General features: G+C 43.0%; 2 protein-coding genes across 2 annotated transcripts; both read right to left on the bottom strand.

The window, feature by feature from the left end:
• Positions 1–1510: 1510 nt before the first annotated feature.
• Positions 1511–7789, bottom strand: LOC306933482 (uncharacterized protein). The gene is made up of 3 exons (XM_079515728.1): positions 7499–7789; positions 3272–4398; positions 1511–2902 (listed from the first exon to the last, which is right to left on the bottom strand). Exons 2-3 carry the CDS (start codon positions 4171–4173, stop codon positions 2647–2649), a joined length of 1158 nt encoding a protein of 385 aa, XP_079371854.1. The 5' UTR covers positions 4174–4398; positions 7499–7789; the 3' UTR covers positions 1511–2646.
• Positions 7790–9992: 2203 nt separating this feature from the next.
• Positions 9993–11195, bottom strand: LOC306934390 (hydroxycarboxylic acid receptor 2-like; the record flags this gene model as incomplete). The annotated part of the gene is made up of 1 exon (XM_079516959.1): positions 9993–11195. The coding sequence occupies one exon, from the start codon at positions 11193–11195 to the stop codon at positions 9993–9995; it is 1203 nt and encodes a 400-aa protein (XP_079373085.1).
• Between the last annotated feature and the right edge of the window lie 2125 nt (positions 11196–13320).

Here is a 13320-nt window from a genome sequence, read left to right as displayed (position 1 = left end):
TTGATTGAGTACTAGGAAAGTACAGTTCAATGCAGGGTCTGCTAAGAGGATTTAAACCCTCCATTGGGGTCCTTCATACTCACTTCATTGAACAGAACTCCGGATTTTTGTCTAAATTGTGGCATTAACTTACAATGGAACATACAAATCTGGCAGTGTGATAAATCCTAACTTTCTAACCTCAAGGTTTTTGGCAAACCTTGGTCTTGACTCTTGAGGCATGCCTGTCTGTGCATGAGTGATATGGAATATTCCTCCGATTCTAACTTCCTGTCTCTTAAAAAAAAAAAAAAAAAAAAAACTGACACCCTGGCTGGTTTTACGTCAGCAAAATGTCATGCTCACTTCCTAAACATCCTTCCCATTACTAACTTTGACCCCTTCTGTATTTCCCCAGGACCACTCATACATTAATGACCAGTCCTGTCAGGCCAGGCTATGACTGTCATACCATTGGATTGTATTAGATATATTGAAAGCAAAATAAACTTTCCATCTATTCCATCATTGTTGATGTGGCTATTCTCCCTGTAGATGGGGTCTCACTCAGTTATACCACAGGCCTGTACTTTTCCATGCACAGACACTTTTTGGCTAGTCACGGAGTGGCTACATAAATTAATGTTAGAGCGCCACTTGGTGGATGATATTGGGAACGCTCTTAAGTTTTTAGGCAATTCAGATGTTGTTGGTCTTGTCTTTAAATTACATTACATAGATACAAATGACAGTGCATGGTGTAGGCGACTCTCTGTATAGCTCAGTGAGCTTTGTCTACACTTAGATCAGGTTTTGATATGTTTGTATATGTGGGTATAATTTCTTCCCCTGGTGGCCACAGCCCACAGGGATGGCCTAATGGCTTCATTCTAAGTCCTGAGTGTCATAGCCAAGTTCAAGCCCAAATAGGGATTGTCCACAGGTGTGAGTGCTTGTCATTGATTTGTGTCTGCCCACATACATTATACACACACACACACACACACACACCCCTGTACTGCTGCTATCCAATATACCGGACAAAGGCCACAGAGGCCGAAACGTTGTTTTTTTACCCCGCCTTGGTAAATAAGGTTTTTGGGGAGCTTTCAAAACGGTGTGCAGACTTATTTTCTTTTGCAGGTTTTCCAGAATGATCATCACATAAGCAGTAATTTACTTGCCCTGCATGGCTGGGGGGGGGATGCTAAAAGGACGAGACGTGATATTGTAATCTTGCACTGACTGTTCAGCTACCATATCTTCCCTCAGGACAATGCAGCAGATGATCAATAAACAAGATTAATACACAGTCATCTTTACAGAGAAACGTATAGCCATAGGCCTACTGTATATTTAGAAAGTCATATCATACTACGTACTGTACATACAGTAATTATTTTGCTTTTTGCTAGTTTCTCTCTTTCAAGAGCAGATAGCCTACTAGGGGAGTTCATAGAGGAATTTAATTAAGGCTTTTAGGAGAAATTCATTGATTGTGCAACTTTCGATAAATCCGCTTACAATCATAAATACACAAATTAAGTTTATTTTCTAATGCATGGTAAAACAGGTGATTATAAAACAATGACAGTTTGAGAGAAAATTGCAATTACACATGTACACGAACACACAAACCATTGAAAACAAAATCTAAAATCTATAGTCACTAGTGAAGAACTGGCAGAGTGAAAAGAGTTAGTCGGGTTTTTTTTACCATGTTGACAAAGGTGGTGTGAATTCCACTGTTGCAGTTATATATATAGACTGCCTTAATTTTTCAACTGCATCGTAGGTGGATCAAATTAAATGTTCATCATGTTTATAGAAAATGTAATTCCTCAACCAACAATAAGCTTTTTTCCCCCTTAAAGCTCAAAGCTGTATGTCCTTTGAATACCTCTCCCAATAGAGAATTACAATAATTATCACCAGAGTTAGAATAGATGACGAGAAGAAGATGACGGCACATCTCGTTTCTTGTGCCCAATTCAGTGCTCCATTATTAAACCTTAGGTGTCCTACCCGACAACAGGGTTGAAATGTATCAGTGGAAGTGTAGGTACACTACTGTACCTCCAAACATTGTTCATGTGCTAGTTTTCTGAATAAAGATACTCTACCATACAGATTAAAATAAAGTGTGATTAAAATAAGTCCATACAGCCTTTGTAGGGAGTGTATTGTTAGACAATATTTGAACTGAATAAACAATCCACTAATGAGCAGATTGAAATGAAGCTAGTCCTGGCTGCATTATTACACACCTCAGTTCATTTTTACTGCATCAGAAAGTCTTCATTTGCATGGGGAGGGGGGGGGGGGGGGAGAGGGGGGGAACTGAATCAAAGGTCACCCGACTCTCTATACCACTAGGTGGTGGTGTAGAAAAGGCTACAGAAGAGGGTGAGTTAAAAAGATGGAGAATAAAAGATATAAGGAGATGTGGGTACACATTAGTTTCTCCAAATTTAAAAAGAGTGAAGACAGTTAAATATACAATAAACGTATAAATATACAATAAACATAGTATTCAAACATTAATATTTTTGTGCATTAAGCCATCATGACAAACTAAAACAAACTCATAATATCCAGAGAGCAAAAAGCTTCACTGTCACATTCATGAAACCTCAAATCAAGTAATGCAATTCTCTCTATACGCACTCAGCTTTGTTTGAAGGCAATGAGGAAGATGACAATGCCAGTCAGAATCACCATCATAAACACCACTGATGTCAAGAGGAAGGCTCGGCATGCTGGCCTGGCTGTTAGTCTTAGCAGTGCTCCTCCTACACCCCTCTCCTCACCTCTCCTCCCAGCACGAGCAGGGAGGGGAGGGCTGGGGAGCCCAACATCCTGGCTGACAGACCTGAGAGAGGCCAGTGACCTTTGTCCCTGTGGTCGGTGACCTGCAGGTGCCCTTTTTGAAGAGAAAGAGAATGTTGATGGAAAAGGATATAACACCATGAACAGCACGCTTAATAAAAATAAAAATGCATTGCATTTTTTGGGAAACTGAGAACATTCCTCCCCAAATGAGAATTATATGGCAAAGCAAATTACATGTAATTGAAGGTCAATGCCAATTGATTACTCCCCACACATTTCTGTGTTGTTACTGCTGTTGTATGCCTTCATCCCACTTCTCCCACCCAACACTCCCTGCCGACAGGTACCGCCCACGTACTTCTTTTACCCCTGTACTTCCGGTTAGACCCTCTCGGCAATAGTTCTTGTGCAGTTTCATTTAGATACTATACTCAATCAAATTAACAATTAACAATCAGACCTTTTGATCTTCAGCTTTCCCTTTCTCCTGTTGAAACGGATGCTGTAGACCCTGTGCATGGCGGCAGGTAGGTAGGACAACACGTCAGAGTCTGTGGTCAGCTTAGGCAACCCCAAGACTGGCAGGGGGGTGAGACTGCGGCACAGTGGGCACTGGATCCTGTTGGGCTGTGCCGACTTGACGTTAATACGTGCTAAACACTCCAGGCAGAATGTGTGTTTACACTGGAGCATCTTGGGACAGCGGAAGACATTATTAAACTCGCTGAAACAGATGGCACACTCCAGGTCAGGGCAGGGATCCTCAAAGTGCTGTGGTGAAGGCAGAAACAGGGTTGGAGAGAGGGAGAGAGAGGGGGATTGGTTGACAACTACCGACATCTGGGAGGGGTCTGTGGTTGAAACAGGTAGTAAGGACATGTAACTGTTTGGTATAGGGGCTTGGTTCAGGCCTGGGTCTTGAGTTTGAGCTGGACCAGGGACTGGTGATCGGTTGATATTTAGGACTGCATCTTGAGCTGTACCAGGGACTGGTGATCGGTTGATATTTAGGACTGCATCTTGAGCTGGAGAAGAGTAGAGGTTTGAGTTGGCGGCTCGGGTTGGGTTTTGAACTAAAAATGAGTCTTGATAAGGTGTTTTTTGGTGGGGATGTGTATAGAAAGTATGTCTGGTATCGACAACTGCATTAGAGGTTGGGGTTGAAGTTGGTGATACGGTGTGGTAAGGGTAATTTGTGTTAATATTAACAAGTGGGGAGAGGTACAGTGGAGGGCCGGTTAAGGAGACCGGAGAGACAGAAGCAGCAGCATTGTGTGGTGAGGGACTGGAGTTCATGATTGGATTTCTGTACGGATTCATGTCAAGAGAGGAGGAGGGCGTCGGAGGAAGTGGAGAAGTCATACAGGAATCGAAGATAATGTAGATGACTAGAAGTAGGATGAAGACAGAATAATCCTAAATAAAATATGGAGGTGTGATGGAGAAGGGATGCTGTGCCTTCAGCTGTCAGCAGGGGCAGCAGCTGCATGAATGGATTGAAAGGATGGAGGTTTTCCTATCACTTCAGTCTTCAGGAGGCACAGAAATGAAGAACACAGACCTTGGAGATGCAGTGGGGTTCCAAATCTGAAGAGAAAACATGAAACATAAGACTTCAAATTAACATGATAAAATAAATTGTGTATTCCACTTTAGTTAAAGGACCACTTCACCACTTTTCAACATCTCTTCATATAATTGGTCCTCACTAATGTTCATGATAAAACACCACAATTTTTTCCTACTCAGTCTGTGTCTCATAGGAGGGCTTTGGGCAGTTCAGACACCCGTCCACCAGTGACATCATCATTAGGCAGATTTCTTTTTAAACAAGATTTGTTTTAAAATATATTTAGATTTTTATTATCGTGAGAACGATGGCTTCAACTTTTGCATTGCAACTTTTCAGGAAAAGAAAGCCTGCCGTTTCTATTAGCTTGGATTCACCATCGATGATGTCACTGGTGGACGGGTTTCTGAACTGCCCACAGCCTTCCTATGAGACACAGACTGAGTAGGAAAAAATGGTGGTATTTTATCATGAACATTAGTTAGGACCAATTATAGGAAGATAAATTGAAAAGTGGTGAAGTGGTCCTTTAAGAGTTGCCCCTGTCAGAATCTAACAAACCCTGATAGTGTTCTTAGCGTGCGGTCCCAACAAACTTTAATTCTGCCCATGCCGCAGATTCTGCCTGTGCTTTTCAATGGGAACGGAGTGGTTTGTTGCCATTCGAGGATGTCTGCAAAAAAACTCCGTTCCCATTGAAAAGCATTGGCAGAATATGTCACATATAATATATGTGAAAAGTACCAGGTGAGGACAATGTCCAGGAATGAATAAGTATCATTGTACTACTGTTCATTCTTACCAAACAGCGCATACATTTGCATCATACAGTTTACAAATGATAAGCAAAACAACTGGTCAGTAAATTCTAACTGTTACCACTGTCCTCTGTAGCCTATATTTGCATGTGAACTATAATTTTAGCAGGAACAACATCTCAGTACAGACTGTTATCTCTGTGTGCCTTATACATTTTCCACTCAGTTTGGGTTCATTCAGGAATGTAAAATTGACAACTGTACATCATTCCAATTCTCCTATTACACTCAGTGTAATTTATACCCAGAAGAAAACGATGATAAACCTTGTTGAGACACCATAACGGCACTGCACTACCTACTAGCTTCCTTCTTACATTATTCAGTCAGTTCCCTTCAACAAGGACACATGGTGCCTGAGGTGAAATGCAAAGAAGCACTAACAATGTTGGACATAATGTAGCTCTCCCTTTTTGCATATTAACATTGCTAAGACGCTACACTAAAGGCCAGATCGCACCAATGCAACTCCTTGCAAGGTTTTGGACTGGCCTTAAAACCGTTTTCTTCTTTCGTGTATCGTCGTCATATGCCCAGCTCAGTGTCGCAAAGCCACGCTCTTGTCTCTGGTCACTTGGAAGAGGCCAGCCTCTGAAGGACGTCTGTACAGAGGACAGGTGGTCATTATGTGGTCAGCTCAGGCTCGCCACACTCACATACTGCGCTGTCTGCCAGGCCCCACTCCATCATGGAGGATTTGAAGCGACCAACCCAGTACGGAGGCGGTTCAGCAGGTTCTACTTCGACTCCATCTCCCGGGTCTTGGATGTAGTGGTGCAGACGTGTGGGCTCAGCCGACTCCCATTCCTGCTTCCAGGAAGTTGCCACGGTTAATTAAATAAGGTTAGGAAGCGAAGACCATACAGTGGACTCCATGTTGCTTCCTGGAAGGAAAGAAACATGCGCAATTGAGACCAAGGAAGCTGAACGCAGAAGTGTTGGCTGCATACAGCCCATTTCCTTCCAGGGAGCAACATGGAGTCCACCGTACGGTCTTCACTTCCTAACCTTATTTAATTAACCTTGGAAGTTGCCAGCCATGCACTTGTAGACAGGTCTTCTGGGATGGAACCAAGCATCTCTTGTTGTAGGGGTGGCGGGACCCGAGTCTGCTTGGGGGTGCTGCCTTAGTTCAGTTAGTTGTTTCGTTCAGGATATTATGCCAGTCATATGTTCTTGGGGTTTCCAAGTGCGAGGGTAGCGGTCTCTCGTCAGAGGCCGACTAGGCCTGGCAGGTAAGACACAGGGGTGGGCTTCAGGCAGCCAGTTATGAACCATAATCATCATCTATCAAAACAGTTTTGTTGCAAGGATTTGCGACTAATTGCATTGGTGTGTTAAGCAAAGTAAAGGGATATTTCACCCCAACTGTCTTGGGTGTTCACAAAAGCCTGAGTAGATGACATTTGTTTTTTAAGTAGCCTAAGCATAGAAGGAAAAGAGGCCCACATAATGCTTCAAGTTATTTTGAACATTTAAGGCCTAACTGTCAAAGATATTAAGTGAGATTTATTAATTTTGTCTATTTTTATTCAGGACATGGCAGACAACTAGACACATGTGCACTGCTAACTCTAGCAGAAGGTTGGCCTACTAGCCCTAGTGATTAGAGGACCATAACACAGGACCCATACCATAAAGTCATAGTTTCCCCATAGCAATAACACATTCACCCCATACAACAGCTAATATGTGTCCATCAACATAGACGTGAGCAAGATACTGAACCCCTACAAACAACTCCCTCTTGATATGTGTGAAGTTATTAAAGAAGCCACAACCATAATCCCTGGGGCTGCATCCTGTTCTATAAAGTTGTTTATGACCTTGTATGGGGTTAATTATTTCCTTGCATGTCTGTAAACACATTTCTTTTACATCTGACCTAGGAGTACTATGTCTACACCTGCCTGCGTCAATGCATTTTCTGCCCTTAGTGTTTCGGTTCAGTCTGGAATCTGAAATTAAGATCCCTCTACAATTTACAAGTAGGCTAATTTACAGTAGTTTCAATTTGAAGATGGGTTTTTGTTAATTTCGCTCTTGGCTCTCATCCTGACTGAGCATCCTCATACCAAATTGCCAACCACATCCGACCACAAATACAATATACTACACCCTCTAAAGTTTCAACATCAGCCACTAAGGTGTAGCTGAGACTGAAATACTTCTGTAGCGGTCCTTTTAGCTGACAAGAGGGTGTGTAGCCTATACTCCTTCCTTCAAACTGGTCACTGGAGGTCAGCACTCAGCAGTTTTAAGCTAGGGTAGCCAGGCCTACATTAATTAAGCACCTTACCTTTTTGGTCAGTCCCGTTTGTTTTCTTGTATCGCTCCACATGACATAACCATGCAGCATCGAGCGTAAAGTTTGTCCTTATGCTCCCTGAACCATGGCTAGTGAATCTACTTTGTTCGAACTACTCCTGCCTTTCTTTTTCCTTCTCTCTTGTGGCAGTGAGTCGGCATTTGAATAGTTGAATAAAACAAGGAAACTAAGCATGTGCCGGTATGCTAATCAAGGCAAAATGTGCGCGGCTGTGCATGGCTGCATATTGTGCGTAACTTTCTCGCTCCAACCCGCACAGCTGGAGAGAGTTGACGGTGTTGATTATTACTCTCAACAGGCATTTGAAAACTAATGAACTAATTTAAAACGTATCCAACTAAAAATGTTACTGATAAATCATTAAATACATTTTAGTGTGGTTTGGAATATTACAAATTAACTATTTATTCCACTTTTTGAATTGAACTATAGCCATTAGCCATCATGGATCACACGATATGACAGTCAGGTTTCCATTCAACGGTATTTCAACCTAATTCCATGGTCCGCAGGCCTCATTCACAGTACCAAACACCAATCAAGCAATGTTTGGTCGTTTTTTTGGGCCACCACACAATGCTTTTCCAATGGGAGACACATAGTTTGATCCTGAGGCTTCGTACACACCTACACAACAAATGTTCGGTCCGTGTGCGATGTCTGATTGCTGTTTGATTGCTGCTTCAATTAATTTTCAATGGGAGTCACATGGTTTGACCAAACATTTTTGTTTGATGAGGGGGGAGCAATCAGCAATCAAACACAAATGTTTGATCAAACATATATGGAGAGTGCCATATATGGAGTGTGTACGAGGCATGATGTCACGAGGTGTGACTGACAGGACAGGTTTTTCAGGTTGCGACCTATGGTCGCAATAAAAATGTTATAATCTTGTTTGACATGGCGTGTGACATCATCATCATACCCGGAATTATGCGGGAACGCTTACTGCAGGCAAAAAACTACTTTCTGACCTTGACAGCCTATACATCCAAACAGAAATGTGATCTGATTGCATTAAACAACTTTAAACAATGTTAAAGTCCCTTTGCCACTCAATTTGTCACTGACTTTATGCATGCGCATACCCTGTATAGTCTATATACCGATGATGAAGGCAGGTTTCACAGCCCTCCACTGAGACAGACAGAAATGGTGCCATCTTATAATGAGCATTTAACTGAGGACCAATTATGAAGACTAGAGGTCTTCATAAATGCCCATTAGCCAAATGTAATATTATATAGCCATGGATGATGGATAGGTTGAAAACGGGTTAATAAGTGATCCTTTATGTTCAGAAGAACTCAATTGAAATTGTACAAGAAAATACATATAGCACCATGTGTTTACAGGATACATCACTCTTAATAAGGTAAAAAAGCTAGAAAAACTCTTAAGTTGTCAATGTGTAGCCCATGTTTTAATAACACTAAAAGTAAGAGAACATGGCCTATTGTTTAATTAACTTAAGTACTGTGGCTGAACATTATAGTAGACACACACACACACACACACACACACACACACACACTGCAATGTTGCAATGTTTATTTATGTCCACATAATGAGAAGTACAGGAATACATTGTACAAAGGACATAAACACTGCCAGTGCAGTTTGACAATAGGAGAACAGCCAGTTACAACGTGCATTGACGGCAAAGCATGGTTACATACAGTACAGCTGACATGTCAGACACAGGACAGTAGACATAAATCATGGATAAAGGAAACAATGCCTCCTCCAAATTGAGCGGCTTCCTATAATGGCTGACATAAGTAGGCATGACAGAATAGTGGATTTGATATCAAAAGACATCTCTTCTATTTTCAGGTCCTCCATCATGCTTTATAAGCATTCTACTGTGAAGCCGAGGATGTTTAACCTGTGTAATGATGATTCTGTGTTCTCTAACATTTCAGCTAACACCCCTGATGTCATTAGCCTCGCGCTGTGATACTAATATATTGTAAATGAAAACCATAGATTAATTCTCGAGGTCGGCTGTACCTTTGACTACAGCCTGGAAGAAGCCTTTCTAACCAAAGTGCTGAAGTATCAGCAGCTAGTGCAGACCATCTCACAGCTAGGCTACAGATGTAAACTTTTAGTTTTTATCTTTGGCAGCCTAGGGCATGTGCATGAGTTGGTTGTGAGGGGCTTACAAATGGCCGGCCTTTCCAAAAGGAGAGCCAAGCAGTTAGCGAGGTACTGCTCAGTTTCCATTTTTCAGTCTTTGGTATGACAAAAAAATTAACCATCAAAAGAAGGAACCCACTCCAACTCCAACACAAATGCAGCATGCAGCGCGCACACACACACACACACACACACACACACACACACACACACACACACACACACACACACACACACACACACACACACACACACACACACACACACATCTGCTTTGAAAGAGCCTTGGAAGATAATGCCTGTATTTGAGTAACACAAGTCACATTTGGCTGATGGTCTTGGAGCCTGTGTCTCGAGTGTCCCCTGCTTCTGCAGTGTCCCCTGCTTCTGCATTGTCCCCTGCTTCTGCAGTGTCCCCTGCTTCTGCAGTGTCCCCTGCTTCTGCATTGTCCCCTGCTTCTGCAGTGTCCCCTGCTTCTGCAGTGTCCCCTGCTTCTGCAGTGTCCCCTGCTGCCGCAGTGTCACCTGCTGCCGCAGTGTCCCCTGCTGCCGCAGTGTCCCCTCCTCGTAGTAGTCGAATAGCTCTTTTGGTGATTTTTTGGAACGTAGGGATGGAGAGGTAGTAGATAACAGGATTCAACATGCTGTTGAGATAGGTCAGGGTAAGGGTGAAGTAAAATGGTTCGTCCAGTATTTCCAAGTCGTCATGATGATCGTCATGATGGTCATGATGGTCATGATGGTCATGATAGTTATGATGTTCAGCTGCAGAATGGCTCTTGATCCAGGTCAGTACCTGTGTAATGTTACTTGGGAGGAAGCAGACAATGAAGACGACTACCACAGTAGTAATGAGCCACAGAGCCTTTTTGATCTTGGCATTTTGAGCCAGTTGTCCCCTTCTCAGATGAGCAATGATTTGGAAAGTGCAGTAGAGTATTACAACCAGTGGCAGCCAGAAGGAGAGTACAAACACAGATCTATGCCACGTCAGATTAAACCACTTAAAATTGGACTGATCCTCTACCAACTGAACCGTAAAGCTCTCGCAGTGGATTGTATTGTTTCTTGTTATAGCCAGGAGATGAGCAGTCATTGAGATAGTGACCACCCACAGTCCAACTGCACAGCATACTGCTTTGTAGATACTTAAAGAATTGATGGGATGGTGGGGATGCACCACACGCACATACCTGTCCACAGCAACAGCCAATAAGAACATAATACTTCCAGTGCGGTTCATTGCAAACATGAAGAGATTAATGTTGCAGAAAGTATCACCAAACTTCCAGTTCATCTCAAAGAAGTAGTAGATTGCACGGAATGGAAGAGCTGCCATGAGCAAGAAGTCAGCCAGCGCCAGGTTGAATAGGAGGACAGTACTACTCTTCCAGGGCTTCAGGTGGAAACAGAAGATCCAGAGAGCCAGGCCATTACCGACAACACCCAGAATAAACTCAATGATTAGTACTGGAGGTAGCAGTTTGATGAGCCAATTTCCATTGAAATGGAAGAGGTGCATTTTTACATCTATTAGGTCTCGGTTTGTTGGATACAAGTCCACTAAATAAGCAAAATCCTATTGCGTTGCATGCTTATAAGAGGTGGCACTTACTGAGCATAGAAGCACTGTGGTTGAAGGATGACGCTTTTAGTCAGTTACAGGAAGCACCCAATTATGTTTCTTTTCATTAGAAGTTTGTTTTTTGCACAGCACATCCCCAAAATGTGGTCATTTACTGACACTGTGTGCATGTTAGTAATAAAAAAAGAACCTCTCTGTTCTTGCTTAATGTAAATCGCTCTGGATTAAGAGCGTCTGCTAAATGCCTAAATTGTAAATTGTAAATTGATGCAAGTGTGCATAATGCATATAGCCAACACCAACTCGGGACTCCTGGACTGCTGCCCTCCACTTTTTCCTAATATCCTAATATCTTCCTCATATCCAGCATCAGGATCCGGACCGCTGCCATGCCTCAGTGTGTCCACATAAGTGGTGCGTCCCCTTCCCATCCTAATTGTGCCTTAAGTTGTCTCCCACAGTATCAGTGGCCTGTGCCTGACACAGTGCCGAGCCAGCCTAATCCTTCTCTTTCTGTTCTTGCCCGTGACCTTAGACAGGGGATATAAAAAAATCTGGGAATAAATTCCTTACCAAGAAATGTCTTCACCAATGTGTTTGAATGGGTGTCAGTAGCATATTTCACAAAGACTGAAATTAAATTTCCCTAGGCCTAGGGGAATCTGTGACAGCTGCTGAAATTTGGGGTACCCTTAACTTACCTTATGGGGGAAATAATCTGCTTTAAGTAGCATGTGAGCTGCACCGCAGGTTGCTGCAATTTCCTTGGCACAAGGGGAAACTAAGAGAAATGGAAAATTACGTTTCACATTGCCGGTGTCGGGAATCGAACCTGCTGCATCCCTCTGTTTCCCAAGCGGGGAGTTGTGTCGCTTGTTATTGAGAAAAAGGAACGGTGAGGTGGGGGGTTGCGGGGAAACACAACGTGAAGTGGTTTCGCAAAAAGTGCGGTTCATTGCAAACATGAAGAGATTAATGTTGCAGAAAGTATCACCAAACATCCAGTTCATCTCAAAGAAGTAGTAGATTGCACGGAATGGAAGAGCTGCCATGAGCAAGAAGTCAGCCAGTGCCAGGTTGAATAGGAGGACAGTACTACTCTTCCAGGGCTTCAGGTGGAAACAGAAGATCCAGAGAGCCAGGCCATTACCGACAACACCCAGAATAAACTCAATGATTAGTACTGGAGGTAGCAGTTTGATGAGCCAATTTCCATTGAAATGGAAGAGGTGCATTGTTACATCCAGCTAGGTCTCGGTTTGTTGGATACAAGTCCACTAAGTAAGCAAAATCCTATTGCGTTGCATGCTTATAAGAGGTGGCACTTACTGAGCATAGAAGCACTGTGGTTGAAGGATGACGCTTTTAGTCAGTTACAGGAAACCCACCCATATGTTTCTTTTCATTAGAAGTTTGTTTTTTGCACAGCACATCCCCAAAATGTGGTCATTTACTGACACTGTGTGCATGTTAGTAATAAAAAAGAACCTCTCTGTGATGCGAGTGTGCATAATGCATATAGCCAACACCAACTCGGGACTCCTGGACTGCTGCCCTCCACTTTTTCCTAATATCCTAATATCTTCCTCATATCCAGCATCAGGATCCGGACCGCTGCCATGCCTCAGTGTGTCCACATAAGTGGTGCGTCCCCTTCCCATCCTAGTTGTGCCTTAAGTTGTCTCCCACAGTATCAGTGGCCTGTGCCTGACACAGTGCCGAGCCAGCCTAATCCTTCTCTTTCTGTTCTTGCCCGTGACCTTAGACAGGGGATATAAAAAAATCTGGGAATAAATTCCTTACCAAGAAATGTCTTCACCAATGTGTTGGGTGTTGGGTGAATGGGTGTCAGTAGCATATTTCACAAAGACTGAAATTCAATGCACCGCAGGTTGCTGCAATTTCCTTGGCACAAGGGGAAACTAAGAGAAATGGAAAATTACGTTTCATATTGCCGGTGTCGGGAATCGAACCTGCTGCATCCCTCTGTTTCCCAAGCGGGGAGTTGTGTCGCTTGTTATTGAGAAAAAGGAACGGTGAGGTGGGGGGTTGCGGGGGAACA

Source organism: Electrona antarctica, assembly GCF_951216825.1.
Source record: "Electrona antarctica genome assembly, chromosome: 12".
Lineage (NCBI taxonomy): Eukaryota > Metazoa > Chordata > Actinopteri > Myctophiformes > Myctophidae > Electrona > Electrona antarctica.
Note: the sequence above shows the minus strand (reverse complement) of the source record. Positions and strands in the feature narration are given on the sequence as shown.

Bases quoted from the DNA above. Each gene is read 5' to 3' on its own strand.
- LOC306933482 (XM_079515728.1), bottom strand. From the start codon at position 4,173: ATGACTTCTCCACTTCCTCCGACGCCCTCCTCCTCTCTTGACATGAAT. The intron at 2,903-3,271 runs GTCTGATTGTTA...CTCTTCAAAAAG, and splicing joins GGAAAGCTGAAGATCAAAAG to GGCACCTGCAGGTCACCGAC.